The following is an 18490-nucleotide window of genomic DNA, read 5'->3' as shown; positions in this document are numbered from 1 at the left end:
GGACTCGGTTGCGTTCGAACTGTTTATCCAGATCTTGGAAACATTGCCACAGCCGCGGCTGTGCTGAGCTGCTGCTTACGGCCCCTCAAATGCCCACATCCAATCACTGTTGAAGGCCTACTTGCGAGTATTAAACTTTCATGCTACACAAGTACCTGCTAGGATTGGAGAGCTTGTTGAGACAACAGCTTTCGTCGTGTGGTCTGGCCACTGCTCTCAAACCCCCTTAGCGAGGCAGTAGAGTCTGTCTGGAGGCTTTCGATGACCAATTGGTCACGAATCACGGATTCCTGTCTCGTGCCTGTAACAGGAGGCTTTGCGCCATAAACCCACTTGTGACCTGTGACTTGTGACCGCAGCCTCCCCGCCTGACGGAAGCCGGAGCCAGCCCGACTGTCTCTTCGGGGACATTTGATTGGTAGGTACTGGGTAACAGCGGCCACTGGTAAAAGCTTCCGACCTTTGGCACGTTCTTAGTCTCTGGGGTCTGGTCTGGGGTCAGTCAGACGCAGACGCCGACGCCGACGTGCTCCAAGTTTGTCGCTCGTGGCCTCTATTCAAAGTGCCATTCTGCCTCGTGTATAAAATCTTTGATGAGAAAAACATTGCCCACATTCGTTTTCTGGTATGCCGTCTTGAATTTGGGGCGACATTTCGACTGACCAGCCAACTTTCGAACTTCGAGCCCGTCATCCACGCAACATCCTTACCACCAACACCAGAGACCTTTGCGCAATTCATTTCCACCACCTATGTTGATCCTCGAAACCTGCAAGTGGTCACAGCAACTCGACTATGTCGTCCGAAACCGCAAGAGTTTCTCGATGATAGCCTCTCTCCCCCAGTAAGCACCGATTCAGCATCAAAACGCTGCATAGCAACTGCGGTTAGATGCCCTTAACGCGGTCACGCCCACCTACCCTTCACTTCGCGACCCTCTCCGACGCGATCCACCACGGCCGCAAATTTTTCTTCTTGTTGCAACCTTCAAAGCTTCCAGAGCCTTGATAAGTCAAGATGGCGACCGTAGGTTCATCCTTGTATCCCAAGCGCGTCGCGGCAATAGCAGCTAACCTGGTGACCATCCAGTCCCCTGAAGATGTCATCAAGACTGCCCAACCTGGAAGGAAAGGGGTGCAGATCCGAGAAATTGTATCACAGCCTGTCGCTGCTGCATTTTGTGCCGGTGGTGTTGCCGGAGCCGTCTCGCGAACCGTCGTATCTCCCCTCGAGCGATTAAAGATTCTGTACCAAGTCCAAAGCGCCGGCCGTAACGAGTACCAAATGTCGGTGGGCAAGGCATTGAGAAAGATGTGGAGGGAAGAGGGCTGGAAAGGCTTCATGCGCGGTAACGGCACAAATTGCATCCGCATAGTCCCGTACTCTGCCGTCCAGTTTGGCAGCTATAACCTCTACAAGAAGGTACCTTTCTGTGAAGATGTTTGGGCTGCTGCGTGATTACTGACTACGCACTGGTGTAGCACTTCTTCGAGAAGTATCCTGGCGCCGGCTTAGGTCCTGTTGAACGACTCCTCTGTGGTGGTGTTGCTGGCATTACTTCCGTGTTCTTCACGTATCCTCTGGATATTGTACGCACGAGATTGTCGATCCAAAGCGCATCCTTCGCTGCCCTTGGTGGCAAGCCCAAGGACAAGCTTCCTGGCATGTGGCCAACCTTGGTTGCAATGTACAAGCAGGAAGGTGGTCTTGCTGCGTTGTACCGCGGTATTTTGCCAACTGTTGCTGGTGTTGCCCCATATGTATGTTGGGCCCTTTTACCGTGTCGTAACGCTGATGTCAACATACTGAACTTGGATGGGTAGGTTGGACTGAACTTCATGACGTACGAGTTTGTGCGCAAGTACTTGACGCCCGAAGGAGACAAGAATCCCAGTGCATCCCGAAAATTGCTTGCTGGTGCCGTATCCGGTGCGGTTGCGCAGACTTGCACGTATCCTTTGTAAGTAAAATGATATGCCCCCCACGTGCGTGCGTACGGGATATGTGCTGACATTGTCTTAGTGATGTGCTGCGTCGAAGATTTCAAATCAATACAATGTCAGGCATGGGCTACCAGTACAAGTCGATAAGCGATGCTGTGCGTGTCATCGTCACTCAAGAAGGCATCCGTGGTCTTTACAAGGGATTGATGCCTAATCTACTCAAGGTTGCCCCCAGCATGGCGGCCAATTGGTTGAGTTTCGAAATGACCCGCGATTTCTTGGTAGGCCTCAAGCCAGAGCCTGTCACCTTATAGACGAGGTTCGGATCCGGATTTGGTTTTGGATACTATCCTGGAACGCTTCTAGACTGTACTCCAAACGCCACAACTGCAGCAACCTCCCCGTCTTGAATATCCGAGACATTTCTTATTGTCAGATTGAGACACCGGAGCCAGGTCTTAGGACGTAGGGCCCATTCTACTACAGAACTTACAAAGGGGCGTTAGCATCATCCGGAAGGCTAGAAAAAGAGGCATAGAGCACCCTCGTCCAAGAGGAGAAGGTACCATGAACTACTATACCCCGTGGACAATGAGCATACAGGCAGAAGAAGCAAAGGGCAGGGAGGAGGACTTAGCCTACTGTCAGTTGAAGGTGCGCATGTATGATGACCGACGCTTTGTATATAAAAGGCGTCTTAAAAAAGAATGATACAGATCTTGCAAACATCCAAAGCCATCTGCGTACAGAACTCGGTGCGAATTATCGGTGCTATTACATATCACTGAATCAACGTGGTCCAATTGAGAGGGACATGTATCGCGGTATGTGTTATATATGTCACATCGACGTGAAATCTGCCCCGTGCTACCATGTGGTCTTGTAGAATCTACTATATATTTGCATCCTAGATGTTTCAGTGATATCAAGCAAATAATTCACATGCAACTCCTGCCAATCCACACTATCTACCTCGGAGATTCCATGCTGTACAATTGCAGGTCTACTTAGACGTATTTGTCTCACCAGCTGGCATTAGCCTGTCAGCTGGCATAGCAGCACGAGCCATATCTAGTTTCGAAAAGTTCAGTTGGTTCTCCTCAATTGCGGGAAGCTGTGTTCAACCCTAACTAAACTGCCTCATCTCACCGCCCGCCCACAGAAGCGCCTGTAGTTGCGAACAATTTCTCTATTTCGCGGGTCCCACTCTGATCTGCCTTCTTTTTTTTTCCCTATCGCCAAATTTACGAGAAAAATCCCATCGACATCACGATTTCCCGACTATCGTGAAAAGTCACCGTCAAGATGGGTATGTTACATGTTTTGAGTCTCTGTGTGCAAGTGGACGCTTGAGAGCAACTGTGATGAGACTGTAATGGTCAACACAGCTTGCTCTCTTGCTGTCTGCGAGAAGGGGCAATTCTCTTTTGAGTTGATCCCGAATGAGCATACATGAACCAAAAAGCTGACGAGCTTTGCCCTCCAGGTATTGATTTGGATCGCCACCACGTGCGCAGCACCCACCGCAAGGCGCCCAAGAGCGACAATGTCTACCTCAAGCTCTTGGTGAAGCTCTACCGCTTCCTGGCCCGTAAGTGCTATTCCCCAGGCAACCCAGCCGTGAGGACGATAATCAGTACTGATATCAATGTGCATCTAGGCCGAACCGACTCTGCCTTCAACAAGGTCGTCCTGCGCCGCCTTTTCATGTCGCGTACCAACCGACCCCCTGTCTCCCTGTCCCGCATCGTCGGCCAGCTTTCCAAGGGTCAGGAGGGCAAGACCGTTGTTGTTGTCGGCACCATCACCGATGACAACCGCCTGCTTGAGGTCCCCAAGCTGACCATCGCTGCCATGCGATTCACCGCCACTGCTCGTGCGCGAGTGCTCGCTGCCGGTGGTGAGGCTCTGACCCTTGATCAGTTGGCCCTGCGTGCCCCGATCGGCGCCAACACGCTGCTACTCCGTGGTCCCAAGAACGCCCGTGAGGCCGTCAAGCACTTCGGCATGGGTCCCCACAAGCACAAGGTGAATATTTCGATGCAAGTTTACGTCGGTCGTCCACTAATAATCTGGGTAGAAACCCTACGTCGAGTCCAAGGGCCGCAAGTTCGAGAAGGCTCGTGGTCGCAGACGGTCGCGTGGTTTCAAGGTCTAAGGGGACCATTGAGACTTGGACTAGGGTGGATCATGCGCTACGGCTCTTCCGATATACCATGCAAGAAATTTGCAGCTGGAAGGGATCTCTGCTACTTCAGGCGTCTTTTGTGCATGGTTTGGCGTGGATGGGTATCACAAAATGTTTTGTTACGAAATGAGAGATATTGCCAAAGTATTGACCATCCATTGAGCCCTTCCACCAACGTATCTTGACGCCGCCGTTTTTGAATCCAGTTATAGACTATTTCGCGACAAGTCTAAGAAGTCACTCCGCAACGAGGAATGTCAACTCTTTCGTCTACGAATTGTCAACCGGTTGTGATATCGAGATGAGATTGAATGTACCTGCAAATCTTGCGATGTTGACAATCTGCTGCCATCCTGTCGCAATGTGGCTCAATTGTTGTGCACGTACGTATGTATTCTTGCAAAATGACCGTTCGATATGTTATCTATGAGATATGCAGAGGTCAAAAACTCACTCCCGGCCAAGGTTGGTATCAGGATGCTGAAAGCCTCCTAGGTCAATAAGGGTCACATGATAGCGCGTCTATGGCGCGATTGACCATTTCGTCATTACGAACGATTCTCCTCCCTCTTTTAAGTTCTATTTTGCAGGTGCAACTGAGGCAACTTACAAATGCTTTTCCCTCAAAATCGTCAGAACGCCATGCTCTGAGCGACATTTGATGCCTTCGAAGTATTGAGCAACTTCGCGATTCATCTCGTCGAAACAAGGCGGACATGTGTGGGCGTTACTCTCTCGCATTGGTAGGCAACCCCTAGGTCGTGGTTACGCAACAAAAGTTCACATTGGGGTTTGCAGCGCCCTGGGCAGTTGCGTCAAATGTTGCAAGACGACAACATGCCAGTCGATGATACTCCCGACGATGCGGGCGATGGAGCTCCTCGTCAGTCGTACAACTTCGCACCGGGCTATCATGGTATCGTCTACCGTGCTGTTGTTCCCGATCATGGCGCCGGCCCGAAGCGCCAGGCCAAGGTGGGCTCTGATGATGTTGACCCTACCGAGCAAGCCGATGCTGCTACACCATCAGTGTCGCAGAACGAGGACAGCTCCAGCCCGAAAGAAGTCCGTTACAAGTTACAATCTATGAAATGGGGACTTATACCGTTTTGGACCAAGCGTAACCCGGACTACGGAAGTATGATGAAGACAATCAATTGCAGAGACGACTCCCTAGCGCAGGGTGGTGGCATGTGGAACACCATGAAGCAACGGAAGCGATGCATTGTCGTCGCGCAAGGTTTCTACGAGTGGCTGACGAAGGACGGCGCACGCGAGAAGATGCCACACTTCGTCAAGAGAAAGGACGGCGCGTTGATGTGCTTTGCCGGCCTCTGGGATTGTGTTCAGTATGAGGGCGACGAAACGAAGCACTATACCTATACCATCATCACGACCGATTCAAACAAACAGCTCAAGTTCTTGCATGATCGGATGCCCGTCATACTCAACAATGGCTCCGAGGAGCTGCGCACTTGGCTGGATCCAAACCGACATGAGTGGTCCAAGGAGCTCCAGTCGTTGCTGAAGCCTTTTGAGGGGGAGCTCAAGGTATATCCCGTAAGCAAGGATGTTGGGAAGGTCGGTAATAACTCGCCTACCTTCATTGTTCCCATCGACAGCAAGGAGAACAAGTCCAATATTGCGAATTTCTTTGCCAAGGGGGCTGCGAAGAAAGGTGTCAAGGTCGAGTCGATGGTGAGGAAAGAACCTGAGCAGCCTGAGGTGGGCTTCAAGAAGGAGGTTGACTTTGTGGAAGAGGACTCTACTGAATTGAAAAAGGCCGATACAAACAATGTCGACAGCAGTGAAGGCAAGACGGCGGGTATCAAGCGAGAGGCTGAAGAAAGACTAGAAGGGGAAGAGCCTTCAGCCAAGAAGGTGGCCACGAAGTCAACGACGTCAATCAAGTCGCCTTCACCGCAGAAGGGTAGAGTCAACAAGGTCAACGCCACGAGCAATGGCACCAAGAGCCCTGCTTCTAACAAGGGTACACAAAAAATCACTAAGTTCTTTGGGAATATTTCTTGAGCCTGCTATCGTCGAGTCTCGAGTAGCTGGTGTTTCTCCCGGCATTGGCGTTTAAGAGGCATGGTCTGTTTATTTGCTTGGACTTGGAGTCTGTCCCTAGTATTTCGGCTGTGTTCGGATGTGATATGTAAGGCTGCGTTGCAAAAGTTTAGGGGTATACTACAGCTCAAGGCTCGAGGTATGCTTTGGAAAGAGTTACGATGACGTTCATATGTTTGTCGATTGCAGTTGAGAATACCTAGCTTGCAATGAGCAAGAACCTGATGGTTTCGACATATTAAATTCCATGTTTGACTCCAAGTTGGTGAAGCGATCTTGATGATTTGGCAGCGGTGGATTCTTTCCTGGCAACACCTCTTGGGTCAGTGAAGGGCCGGGGTTAGGAGATCCAAAGCTTTGGGAGATCTACAATCGGTCGTGCAACAACTCAGGTGCGGGATTGACATCCACGCAATCCGATTCCTTTCCAATTATTGCCAATTGGAAGCCTAGCTGCAACCTCTCTGTAACCACTTGGGTGCTTCTGGTTTCAAAACGGGATACGCGAATGCTTCGTCTGGCCCTGGGTGATGCCCCAATTCGGGATCTTAAAGCCCGCTTACCGCACGAGAATCGGCGTATTAATCGCGTCCCCATGAGGAAATGGGGAAATGTCAATATCGGGCCGCCGGCCAGAGTCAAGATTTTTGGTTAAATTTGGCTGTGAGTGGGATGGATGCAACGTTTCTACTTCTATATGCAACAGTAGTATTTATTGAGTGGATGGTTGCCTATTGTGGTGGTATTGACAGAGTCTCACCAGACTTACACTTCTGGATGCATCAGAGTTGCAGAACATATGCCAAGTGTGAACGATCAGCGGGCCAACCAGTTTCCTGGAAGAGTTTCACTAGAATAACACGATGAGTGTGTAAATTACGACCACGAAGGATATTGATAGCCAGCTGCTTGTTCTACCTCAGCAAATCAGTGAGTAGACTAAATGTAGTATCGACATCGTTAATAACGCACTCGATATGCGTTCCCGAACTATCCTAATCAAGGCACTTATGTACGTCGAGGATCAAACCGTCGGTCGTGTTGTCTGGGTTGGTCATCTTCAGAAGAGCAGGGCTGCTCTCAGTCAGCAAGTTCTGGGCTAAGCTATAGTCCGTACCGGGGATTAATTTCATTTGTTTAGCTCCAGTGCTTGGCCTATTAGCACACGGCTTGACAGGACGTTTGGCACCACTGACAATATTGAACATCCGCCCGCTTCATTACCTGAGTTCAAGTCTGAGACATTTTGACCACGGCATCGTTTAGAGGAAGATTCAAGTTTCCTATGCCGAACGAAGACCCTAACCCGAACCGAAGGGACTTGCGGCAGCTGTGCAGGCCAGAGCCAAAGCTGATACCATGTATGTATATCCGCATTGACACAGTTCTGCATAAAAAGATTGTATGATATTAGGATCTAATGATTACTGGACGACTATTAAGAAGTAAGGAGGAGAGATTGTCAAATATCTCAAGTCGAGTCAGTGGTCTTCACGTACCCCGTCTGAGATGACTGAGGACCTTCCGATGCCATTTTTACACATTTCAAGTTTGAAACATCAGATTCAATGGCGGACGGCATAAGAGTACATATATTCCTCCTTGCCATATCTCGAAGCTATGCAATATGAATATGAAGATCACTTACAAGGACTTATCTCATCTTGAACGCATCTTATAGGATATGGTGCATCGTTGTTGTTGTTGCTGCTGCTGCTGCCATTTTGTGATCAGTTGCTTGAAGCGGGTGTGGCGGAGGCAGTTAAAAGATCTTCTCAGTGAAAACTGTCTGCATAAGACGAATTATGGAACGAAAGGCTTGTTTCCTTTATGCTTACAAGGCAATTATGTACCTTCCCCAACTCACCCCCTGATTCAGTTAATTTTGTGGGATGACTTGCTCCGATGGGAAATAGACCGTTGATCTCAGAGGGGAGGCATCATGACTTGATTGTCTGCATTCTAAATTGATGCGTTGAAAACAGTGCCATTATTCAAAACGTACGAGCCAATACACGAACTCCCGCCCTCATGTTACGGCAGGAGAAGTTCAACTTTGGGACCGAACCTCGTCAGAAATAAACCAGACAAGTCATACTCATCGATGGTGCACATCAAATCAGGAACGAGAACTTCTTTGGGTGTTGATATAAAACAAACAGATTTACAGGCATTTGGAACTTATGCTATTCATTCGACTTTAAAGCGGCAAGGAAGGGTCCTAAGACGAAGAAAGAGTGATTCGAGTAACGAAATAATTTACGAATGGGTCAAGCCCAAATATAATCACGGATCATTTATTAGAAACCATATCAACTGTCACATTGGCACCATGGATGTTATCTCTTCGATACGATGGATTCATTAACAGGTTCCTACACTTTAGCTTTATCAACTTCGACGCAAAAAGTTGCTAGTTAGAGGGCTCAAGTGACATTCGCATCCGAATATAAGGGGTGCACCTGAACTGTAGGTCGTCGATAACTGATGATGAAAACGCTCTTCTCACAATTCATGATATGTTCTATATACGTGAAAGATAGCAGTATTCATACACTTCAGCTGCGTCAAGTCAAACTGTTTTAGTCCCACGGTTTTGAAAGCATGAAGCCCGCCGGTTATCTTAGAGTGGCTGGTCAATTCTTAACATGTAAACTGCATATATGTCAGCCTTCATGGGTACGGTGTGTCATCAAAAGTAGACTACTCACGACGTTAGGTCCCGGAACCGTGTAAGACTTGAAGCTAGGGTCATAAATCTGTGCAAAGTTAGAAATGCCATGGCGATGTGGAAGATACTGAGCTTTCGTACATTGGCAGTATATCCCGGGTCAGTAGCCTTGAAAGCCCCTGGGATCAGAGCAGTTGGCGAGGGCGAAGCAGATCCTCCCCCTGATACCTTGACCTGGCCGCACGATATGTAGAACTGCGGTACACCGCCAGGATTGTGAATGGCGAGAGACTGGATTCTCAGGAGGTACTCGCCCGCGGGGATGCAGGTTGGGATGGTCGAGGAGTATTGTTCTGGTCGAGCATGGTCAATAAAATTTCAATTATGGTCAACAAGAGTTGACTTACGCTTCATGGTCCATTGAGCTTGGCCACCGCTAAAGTCGGGACCTGTGAAATAAATCTGTTAGTTATCGCGTCATTTTTAATCAAGATAAAACCTACCAATGTCGAGTGTCTTGAACCATGGCCCGCTTCCATCGTACTCTCCAGCCGTGCTTGGGGCCTTTGACATGTATATCGAGATTGGTCCTTGGTGATAGACGGCCTTGTGAAGTCGTCAGCATCTAGCCACACAGAAGTACTTATGATAATGTTTGCTTACCGTGTCGAGCGTGAAGGTAAATGGATCACCGGCCTTTATCTCCAACGTCGTCGTGTTTCCCCCGGTTTCACCACCGACATTGCATCGCAGGTCGTTTGAACTCAGGTCTGGCAAACTTTAGTTCCAGTGGCCTCGAACTGACGGAGAGGGGACTGACCGGTTACAGGAGAGTTGTAGTTGGTATTTCGTCGCACATACTCATACACAATTCCCTGGGCCGTGCCGGGTGCGAGGGCCTGGAAGATGTAGTGTGCTGATGCGATGTGCGTCAAAGCGGCTGCTGCCACGATTCCAATGAAACTCTTCATGTCGAGGGGGAATCTACTTCTGGATCCAGTCAAGTTACTAGCAACTGATATGAAAACGACTGCTTGCACACTAGCAGCGACAGCTTGAGGCCGACTTTAAGAACATCACCTCTGGCCCACCTCGGTACTTGTTCCTCCATGACTGACGTCTTTCCCATATCCCGGATTACGTATACAGACCGGACCTCGTCGCCATTCGTTTGAGGCATGACACTTGATAATGGTGTGCTAAGCAGCACTCTGCACGAAGCGCCGGTTGGTCTGCACAGAACATTCTATCGCCCAATCATAGTTTCGTGCGTTACGATGATCTAGAGATTTGCCGGATTCGGTGGCATATTAATCATTCTGTGGTAGGTCATGGGAGTGCCAAGTTATGAATTACCCGGACGGGCTGATATTAAATCCTATCTATTCCGTACTCGGCAGACAATCGCTCCGGGATCATGAAAAACCGCGGCCACCTTGTTGAGGCAACAACTTGCATTACGGAATGGTTCTTGAATGAAACAACTTTTCGGGTTAAATTTACATCCATGCTGTTCAAGAAACCAGTTTTTTCAGCTCTCTAGAAAACAACTGGATTAACTTCCGTATAGCACAATCACCAAAACTCTAGGTATAATTAATCTCAAGATCCACTAACACCAGCCTCAGATTCCAAAGTTCACATTACAAAGACGAGATTATATGATGCAGCTCACCTTGACAAGATCCTCGTCAGTAACCCATGAGGCAGATATTCTAGCATATGAAAACAGCAGGAACTAACATGAAATAACATGAAAAGGTTGGTTGTTTCATATTCAAGCGCCAAGCTCTTGCCTGGAATTCGATCGTTGGTGACACCAGAATAGATACTAATCAAGACACCCGAGTTATTTTGCGTGTATACGCCGGGTACACTAGTTGACGAAGGAGCCGTATTGCCTGTGCCCACGATCACTTCGATTTTGGCGCATTACATCTACTTCTGGTCAGAATATTTGTAACTGAGATCTCACAGATTTCACTCACGTAGAACTGCGCTCCCTTGGAGCTAGAAGCGCCGTGCAATGCGATAAGTTCAGCGCGCAGGAGATATTGTCCAGGCGCAATACACTCTGGGATAGGGACCCCTTGCTTCCCATCATTGTTGATGAGAAACTCCGTAGGCGATACACCACCCGTGTATCCAGCGTGCTGGACCTTGATTATCATTGGTCTTCTAAGAGTCGGAGAGTCAACTTTCCATCGGTTTCTACCGCTGGAATTCGTCTTTGCATCTGTGACTTTCTGGTCATTGGATATATGGGGATTACCAAGACAGCCTACCCGCCGTTCTTGGTTATAACAAGCCTTAGATGAGAGGGTGGATAGGAGGGCTGACTTGAAGCCTATAAGGTATTTCGAAGGCATCAACCTTCAACGGATAAGATAACCTGGTTAGCTCGGTGGTAGATCATTTTGTAGTTGCTAAACCTACCAAGTTATTCCACCTTGGTAGCTGGCTGCATGTGCCAGACTCTATTGCTGGACCGGTTATTACGAATTTGTTGACTTTTCCACTTGCCTCTATCATTTTATCTTTTTGGTTTTACTCTCTTTTCACTTAGGAGATATCGACAACAATGGTGCTTACCAAGGGCAAGCCCTTTGTGGCTCGAGTCGATGCCATCGTCGCTACCAGGACGTGCGGTTTTGGCGTCGAGCACTTTTCGCTATATAACGGCCATTTTGCTGTCGGCGTTGACTTGGACGATGTTGTTGGGTGAAGTGGTTGGGCTGCTTTCTTCGTTGTAGGCCATGTAGTTGGTTGCCACTTCGGTTTGGGGCTCTGACCATGGATAAAACCTCGGGGGTCGTCTTGGGACCTGCAAATGTGAGAAGAGGAGAGTTGCAGTATACCGTAATTCTTGCTTTCGCATTCCAGCTGGCAGAAGATAAAATGCCCACAAACTGTTGATAGACTAGCCGATGAAGCCTAAGATTTTGGAGTTGCATGATTTGACTCAATATTATGTGTCTAGGTGAGCAAGCTTGAAGAAACTGGCGGTTTCCCGGTATGAAGGCCCGGGTTTCTGCACTCGTGCAATCATTAATCAAAGAAGTGTAGTGTGGCTTTATTCCTTTGTGTCCCGGACCAGGCCTTGGTTTCTAATTGAAGATGCCATCGGCTTCAACGCTGGAAGGCTTGTCGGACCGTGGGTGAGTGAGCATCCATGATGAGTGACACCTTATCCACTGCCAAATAAGCATCACATGCGACTGGCATTCATGATCACTCGCGACAATATCACCAAGGCGGGTCCGAGGCTTCCGAGTCTCGATGTTGATAGTGTGTATCTGCAGCTAGTCACGAACATGTTGACCTGTGGATGGTAGACAAGCCCGAGCAGCCCAAACAGCCAACAGTCTACGCGTCTAATTGCCAATGGAAACGGGAGGCGCCCAGCGTCGCACCCAGAACAACCACCGTAACACAGCACATCCATCGCGGGTCGCGGCTCAGCACGTCAGTTTGCCTGGCGAACTTCGTACGGAATACATGTAGATGGCACCATGCCATCAGTGAAGCTTGTCAAATTGGCGGAATGGTGGAATAATTACGCAACTCTGACTGTAATCGCCGATATGCCTTTCATAATCCCGCAGCTTCTATAATAGGCTGAGTAAGTGGAAGGGGTGATAGAGGTCAGATTGTCTGGAAAAGCTCCGCATTGGCGGTTTTATCCAGATGAACATAGATTTAACCTCGCCTGCCCCTAAGACACCTTCACTAAAAGTATCAAAATACTGGGATACGGTCCGGGTTCAGGCCAGCAAGAGAAGTTAAACAAAGGCACAAGCCAATCGGCAAGTGAGGGACAGGACAGGGCTGCTTACTGGACCAACGGAAGCTACGACCTACCAAACTTGACCAGGGGAAAGAGCTAGGGACCCTAGAAACCGGGCTTAAACGGGGAAGCAATGCTGCGGGGCATGGCAACCACAACCACTCGCCCACCTTGGTAAACCCCCAGCAGCTCCTCCCTCCTGAACTCCAGCTAAGGATTCCCACATCTGGCCGGGCATCTGTTCCTGACAAAGTTGGGAAACGGCGTGTGGGGTTCATTCGACGGATGCATTCCCTATTCCCGCCCGTCGCTGAACAACTTGGAAGTAGCAAGATCTTGCAGCCAAGCCTTACGGAAAGGGCCGCTCGGTGATAGATGTCTCCTGGATGTCTCCTAGACATCACCTGCACTTGTCCTTTCTCGTCAACGCGTCTATCTCTTCCCAGTACCCTTGTTCCCAGTTGCCGAATGCCTGCAACCCTTTCCACGTTACGGGATCCATTGGAACCGCAAAACACGGATTTGTTCAAATATGCTCACCACGGCGATACGTAATATTCCACGACTTCGGTTCAGGCAGTCAAATCCCCCGCCCTGTTACTTCGATACTTGGGCGTCCAGATTATCGCTGGATCCTTCGTCGGGGCTATATGGTCTCGGCTGCTGGCTGAGCTGGGAGTCTAGAGCCTTCGTTCCGTGCCATATTAGGTGCCAGATAGACGATATCGTGTCTCTCCGCCGCAACCCAATCTACAGCCAACTTTCCCGGAAATGGCATCCAAATATCCCATGTAAGGTACTGGAAATCAATTACCAGCTCTCCGGCTAATGCTTAGATAGCTCTTCTCGCAGGCCTATCAGGGTCCTCTCATTAGTTTCTGGCCCTCGACCGCAACGCGATGCGATGCGGGGAGGAGCCGAGAATGGCGAGCCAGGTCGGAGATGACTATAGGGAACCCATTTTAAATATCATGTTGAAGGTCCCGTTTTCCAGGTCGCCTTTCATCATTCCGGGGTCCCAGTAACGTCAGTTACCGAGTTTCAAAATGAAGGGCTTCGTAACTGTCGGCGCTGCTTTCCTAGCAGCGTCTTCCTGTGAGTAAACCCGAATGCCTTTGCGTAATAGTGCCCTGTTGATCTGTCGACAGGTATTCTCCCATGTGTCGCCCAAAGGACCACCTATACCGACACAGCTACGGGTATCAGCTTCGGAACATGGACCGAAGGTGGAGGCGCCTTTACCTACGGCATTGCGCTCCCTGGTGATGCTCTTACTACGGATGCGACAGAGTACATTGGACTTCTGGTGCGACTTCCGGCCCGCTGAATCATGAAAGTATGTCATTAATAAAGACTAGAGATGCACAGCAGGCTGGTGCGGTATCTCCCATGGAGAGTCGGGGCAGATGACCCAGTCCCTGCTTCTCATGGCCTGGCCCTACCAAGATCAGGTTCTGACTTCTTTTCGATTCGCGACGGGCTACAACCTACCCGCAGGGTACACTGGCGATGCCAAGTTGACGCAGATCTCGTCCAAGATCGACGGATCGACCTTCGAGATCATCTACCGTTGCCAAAACTGCTTTTCTTGGAACCAAGATGGCGCAACGGGAGAAGTATCGACCACAGGAGGAAACCTCATTATGGGCTGGGCGTTAGCAGCAGCTGTCCCGATCAATCCAGGCTGCCCCAACTCAATCAGCTTCAGACAGCATGACAGCGCCGGACAGTACGGCGCTGCGCTTGATGGTGTCAACAATGCCTCGTACTCCACCTGGACGTCACTGGCTACGAAGACGCCGTCGGGCGATTGCGGTGGAGCGACGACGACGACAACAACGAGCAGCCCTACGGTGACACCGACAAGTACGGTGCCCGCTCCAACTGTGACTTGCATATCTCCGTCCAAAGATACCTACGATTACATTGTTGTGGGGGCTGGTGCTGGAGGTATTCCAGTTGCCGACCGTCTAAGCGAAGCCGGCCACAGCGTGCTACTCATCGAAAAGGGCCCGCCGTCCTCAGGCAGATACGGAGGTACTATGAAGCCCGAGTGGCTCGAAGGAACTAATTTGACCAGATTCGACGTGCCCGGTCTCTGCAACCAGATCTGGGTTGACAGTGCTGGCATTGCATGTACTGATACCGACCAAATGGCCGGCTGTGTCCTGGGAGGCGGTACTGCAGTGAACGCCGGATTGTGGTGGAAGGTAAGCCAAAAATCCCGCAGAAATATCTTTGCAAATCTGACTTGTGCAGCCAAATCCAGTGGACTGGGATGTTAACTTTCCCGTCGGATGGCGTTCAACAGACGTTCTCGCGGCTACGAACAAGGCCTTCACCCGAATCCCTGGGACCGACAACCCCTCTGCAGACGGTGTACTTTACCAGCGCGAAGGTTTTGATATCCTATCCAGTGGCCTGGAGAAGGCCGGCTGGAAGAATGTCAAGCCCAACGAACAGCCAAGTGAGAAGAACCACACCTACGGTCGCACAAACTACATGTACTTCCATGGCGAAAGAGATGGTCCAATGGCAACCTATCTTGCGTCATCAATCAAGAGACCCAAGTTTGAGTTGTGGATGAACACAGCTGTCAACCGAGTCATAAGAAACGGATCTCATATCACAGGTGTCGAGCTAGCTTGCAACGGGAACGACGGCTATCTTGGCAAGGTTAGCGTCACCCCAGACACTGGCAGGGTCATCTTGTCGGCTGGTACCTTTGGCTCGGCTAAGCTATTGCTCAGAAGTACGTCTTCTTCCGGCATGAGCTCTTGAATTGGCTGACTTTGCACAGGTGGTATTGGCCCGGCTGATCAATTGGCTGTCGTGGCAAACTCGTCTGACGGTGCTACCATGATTCCACAATCCGACTGGATCAATTTGCCTGTCGGTCACAACCTGATCGACCACTTGAATGTAAGTAAAAAAGCAATCTGGGATATACCTGGGTTCTGACAGGTATTTCTACAGACCGACGTCTACGTGACCCATCCCGACTTCGTCTTCTACGACTTCTATGGGGCATGGACAGACCCCATCCCATCAGACAAGGAAAAGTACCTGAGTAGGTCTTGGGTGATCGAGAGATATTTTAAGATAGTGACTAACGCACTGGCAGCTAATCGAACGGGCATTTTCACTCAAGCAGCTCCAAACATTGGCCCAATGGTGAATCCCGCTTCAGCCTACTATTTGATCTGATCTCTAATCATGCTCCAAGTTCTGGGATGAGATCCCATGTTCAGACGGTGTCACGCGCCAGCTACACTACACTTCCAGAGTAGAAGGTGAAGACAAGACGGGAACTAACAGTAAGCCCCTGCTTTCCATCTGCTCAAGACTGAATTGGCTAAGGGTATCACAGACACTATGATCATGAGCCAGTATCTTGGCAGAGGCTCAACATCAAGAGGCCGAATGGGCATCACCGCACAACTGAACACAATCGTAGCAGAACACCCATACCTGCACACCCCTGGAGACAAAGAAGCTGTCCTTCGATCGATAGATAACGTGCGCGCCGCCTTCACCGGGTTGTCGAATCTCACATTCGCTCTCCCAATGCCCAACCAGACCACGTTGGCTTACGTGGACTCTTTGGTTATCAGCCCTGCCGCGAGAAGAGCGAATCACTGGATGGGTATGTTCTCCCCTTTCCTACCGCCTCGGTTTGCGTCACTAATTTATCCGCAGGTACTGCCAAGCTTGGTCTCGACGATGGCCGCAAAGAAAACGGCACGGCCGTAGTGGATGTCGACACCAAGGTCTACGGAACCGACAACTTGTTCGTCGTAGATGCCTCGATCTTCCCAGGCATGTCAACTGGCAACCCCGCGGCAATGATCGTCGCTGCTTCTGAGTATGCCGCTCAGAGGATCCTACAACTTCCTACTGGCGTGAAGGCGAGGGACGAAATCGAAGCATATAAAATCCGAGGGCGTTGATTTGTCCCAGGTAGATGACAGCGGATGACAGTCGAGTTATGTGGATATGAGATATTTAAAAAGAGAAACTATACATAGGGGGCGCCTCGAATTGATGTTATGTACAAAACGATCTACAGCTTCGAAGCTTCGGCTAATAACATATATTTCTTCGGTTCTCGACACTCAAGTCTTTCAAGGGCGCATCGAGACTATTTATGCATGCTGTCCACGGAACATTTAGCCATTTGCTTGGTTGCAAAAGTAGTATCATGTCACGAATGAGGTGCGTGGACAGATTTCTATTTGTTTACTCTCAACCGTTTCGACTTTAACGAGTGAACTTGGAAAATCTCACGATTATGAGAACTGAGATCTTTTTATGAGACCGACCGAAGCTGTCAATATACATATTGAATCTTGAAGTTACGCCACTCAACTGTCCCATTTATATGAGATCATAGGTTTGGTATCGTCATATTTAAGCCCTGGAAAACTCGTACTAAGTGAAAACAGACATGGAGCGTTTTCCTGGGGTCAGGATACAAGGCAGTTCGAGTCAAACTGGAATATATGGGGGTCGATTCCCCCTTGAGGCTTGGAAGATGCTACTTCTTTGAACAGAAACATTTTCTCGTTATATATATCACCTACCCCACAGAACTTATCATAGTCTCAGGCAGCTCGTGTTTCGTGGTTAGGGAAGCTAAGAGCTCGTCAGACACAGTTTGTGTGTTTGTGAAAGACGGGATTTGCTCTGGCGTGTACTGCATCTGATCAGTCTCTCCGTCGTGGTTCGGAGACAGGTAGGCATTTATATGTTCGTGCTACTATTGTTGAAGATGACGCCAATCCCGCTGCTCGCCCCTTTTACTTCTCATCCTTGCTCTTTTATGCTGAATGAACCCTCCAATTGCAAGACCGATGATAACCCAACCACGACGGTTCGGGAAGTTCTTTTGATTAATACTCGCGCTCAATGACATTGCGCTTAGTTTTTATCGCCGCCGCACTTTGTATACTCGTTGTATTAGGAGCACTAGTTGGAGAACCAGCAAAGGTTGTACCCATTCACAGGGGTGGCATAGATTGAAAGACCCCCCGCTCGAACGGTCTTACTCGTGGAGCTATATACATCTAGCTTTCTACCACGGTGATGAAATTGATGACTTCGCCTGCCGTCGCCTTCGATATGTACCGAGGCGGAAACGCGATATCCTCCTTCAGCGGCTCGAGTCGCAAGTATACTCTATACAACATGGCAATTAACATCGGACACCCTTTCGTTTCCTCTTTTAAGATGTAATTTTACTCACAATGAACAGAATAGCGCCCGCTCAGTCTGTGCTGCTTTTGAGATAGTCGTCACCCGCGTGTACGCGGCAGGGCATGTGAAAGTCGAATCCAGGGACACGGGGATCGTGGCAGCCGGGGTGATCAAGTGGGTTTGGTTCTACGGTGACGTGACTGGAGGTGGCCGTCATGATTTCGCGGCGGGGTAAAGCGAGGCGCCGTAGTAAGAGTCGAAACTGAGGAGGGTTGCGCCGGCGTTGTAGATGTTGGAGGATCAGGGGGCGATACGAGACCTAGAGGTCGAGAGGGGGATCCAACTTGTGCAAGCATTATCCTACCCGGTGAGTGTGTTTCTGGACACGGCTGGTGGTTTTTCTTGCAAAATGAGATACGAGGTATTTTTTCTTACTGTAAAAGAAGGAGTATATAAGTTGGTTTGCTCGGTGCGGGTCTGGGGTGGATTGGGGTACGGGGAAGGCCAGTGCATACTCAATGTATGGCGGAAGATCAGTAAACAACAAGGCTTTGCGATCCTACAGAATCCTCATGTGTATCTTCAAGGATGTCCTTGGTGCTATCTTATCGGGCCCTTTCATAGGACAATATAGC

The 18490-nt window shown here is 49.5% G+C and overlaps 5 protein-coding genes across 5 annotated transcripts; 4 read left to right on the top strand and 1 right to left on the bottom strand.

The window, feature by feature from the left end:
* The first annotated feature begins 590 nt into the window (after window positions 1-590).
* On the top strand, window positions 591-2488 carry BCR38DRAFT_200481 (mitochondrial carrier domain-containing protein). The gene is made up of 5 exons (XM_040854094.1): window positions 591-1026; window positions 1090-1422; window positions 1482-1760; window positions 1824-1960; window positions 2023-2488. The coding sequence occupies exons 1-5, from the start codon at window positions 1018-1020 to the stop codon at window positions 2255-2257; spliced, it is 993 nt and encodes a 330-aa protein (XP_040716701.1). The 5' UTR covers window positions 591-1017; the 3' UTR covers window positions 2258-2488.
* A 566-nt stretch (window positions 2489-3054) lies between these two features.
* BCR38DRAFT_200490 (putative 60S ribosomal protein L18-B) lies at window positions 3055-4447 on the top strand. Its single transcript, XM_040854095.1, has 3 exons — window positions 3055-3534; window positions 3604-3971; window positions 4024-4447. Exons 1-3 carry the CDS (start codon window positions 3396-3398, stop codon window positions 4099-4101), a joined length of 585 nt encoding a protein of 194 aa, XP_040716700.1. The 5' UTR covers window positions 3055-3395; the 3' UTR covers window positions 4102-4447.
* A 249-nt stretch (window positions 4448-4696) lies between these two features.
* On the top strand, window positions 4697-6587 carry BCR38DRAFT_392022 (uncharacterized protein). The gene is made up of 2 exons (XM_040857574.1): window positions 4697-4874; window positions 4930-6587. Exons 1-2 carry the CDS (start codon window positions 4848-4850, stop codon window positions 6160-6162), a joined length of 1260 nt encoding a protein of 419 aa, XP_040716699.1. The 5' UTR covers window positions 4697-4847; the 3' UTR covers window positions 6163-6587.
* Window positions 6588-8844: 2257 nt separating this feature from the next.
* On the bottom strand, window positions 8845-9861 carry BCR38DRAFT_523978 (glycosyl hydrolase family 61-domain-containing protein; the record flags this gene model as incomplete). Its single annotated transcript, XM_040865280.1, has 7 exons — window positions 9693-9861; window positions 9536-9642; window positions 9376-9478; window positions 9280-9321; window positions 9014-9225; window positions 8913-8960; window positions 8845-8856 (listed from the first exon to the last, which is right to left on the bottom strand). The coding sequence occupies exons 1-7, from the start codon at window positions 9841-9843 to the stop codon at window positions 8845-8847; spliced, it is 675 nt and encodes a 224-aa protein (XP_040716698.1). The 5' UTR covers window positions 9844-9861.
* Window positions 9862-13620: 3759 nt separating this feature from the next.
* On the top strand, window positions 13621-16676 carry BCR38DRAFT_200456 (cellobiose dehydrogenase). The gene is made up of 10 exons (XM_040854093.1): window positions 13621-13754; window positions 13808-13965; window positions 14018-14869; window positions 14919-15411; window positions 15460-15581; window positions 15636-15729; window positions 15784-15833; window positions 15886-15976; window positions 16030-16305; window positions 16359-16676. The coding sequence occupies exons 1-10, from the start codon at window positions 13706-13708 to the stop codon at window positions 16607-16609; spliced, it is 2436 nt and encodes an 811-aa protein (XP_040716697.1). The 5' UTR covers window positions 13621-13705; the 3' UTR covers window positions 16610-16676.
* Window positions 16677-18490: the final 1814 nt, after the last annotated feature.

Source organism: Pseudomassariella vexata (genome assembly GCF_002105095.1).
Source record: "Pseudomassariella vexata strain CBS 129021 chromosome Unknown BCR38scaffold_6, whole genome shotgun sequence".
NCBI lineage: Eukaryota > Fungi > Ascomycota > Sordariomycetes > Amphisphaeriales > Pseudomassariaceae > Pseudomassariella > Pseudomassariella vexata.
Note: the sequence above shows the minus strand (reverse complement) of the source record. Positions and strands in the feature narration are given on the sequence as shown.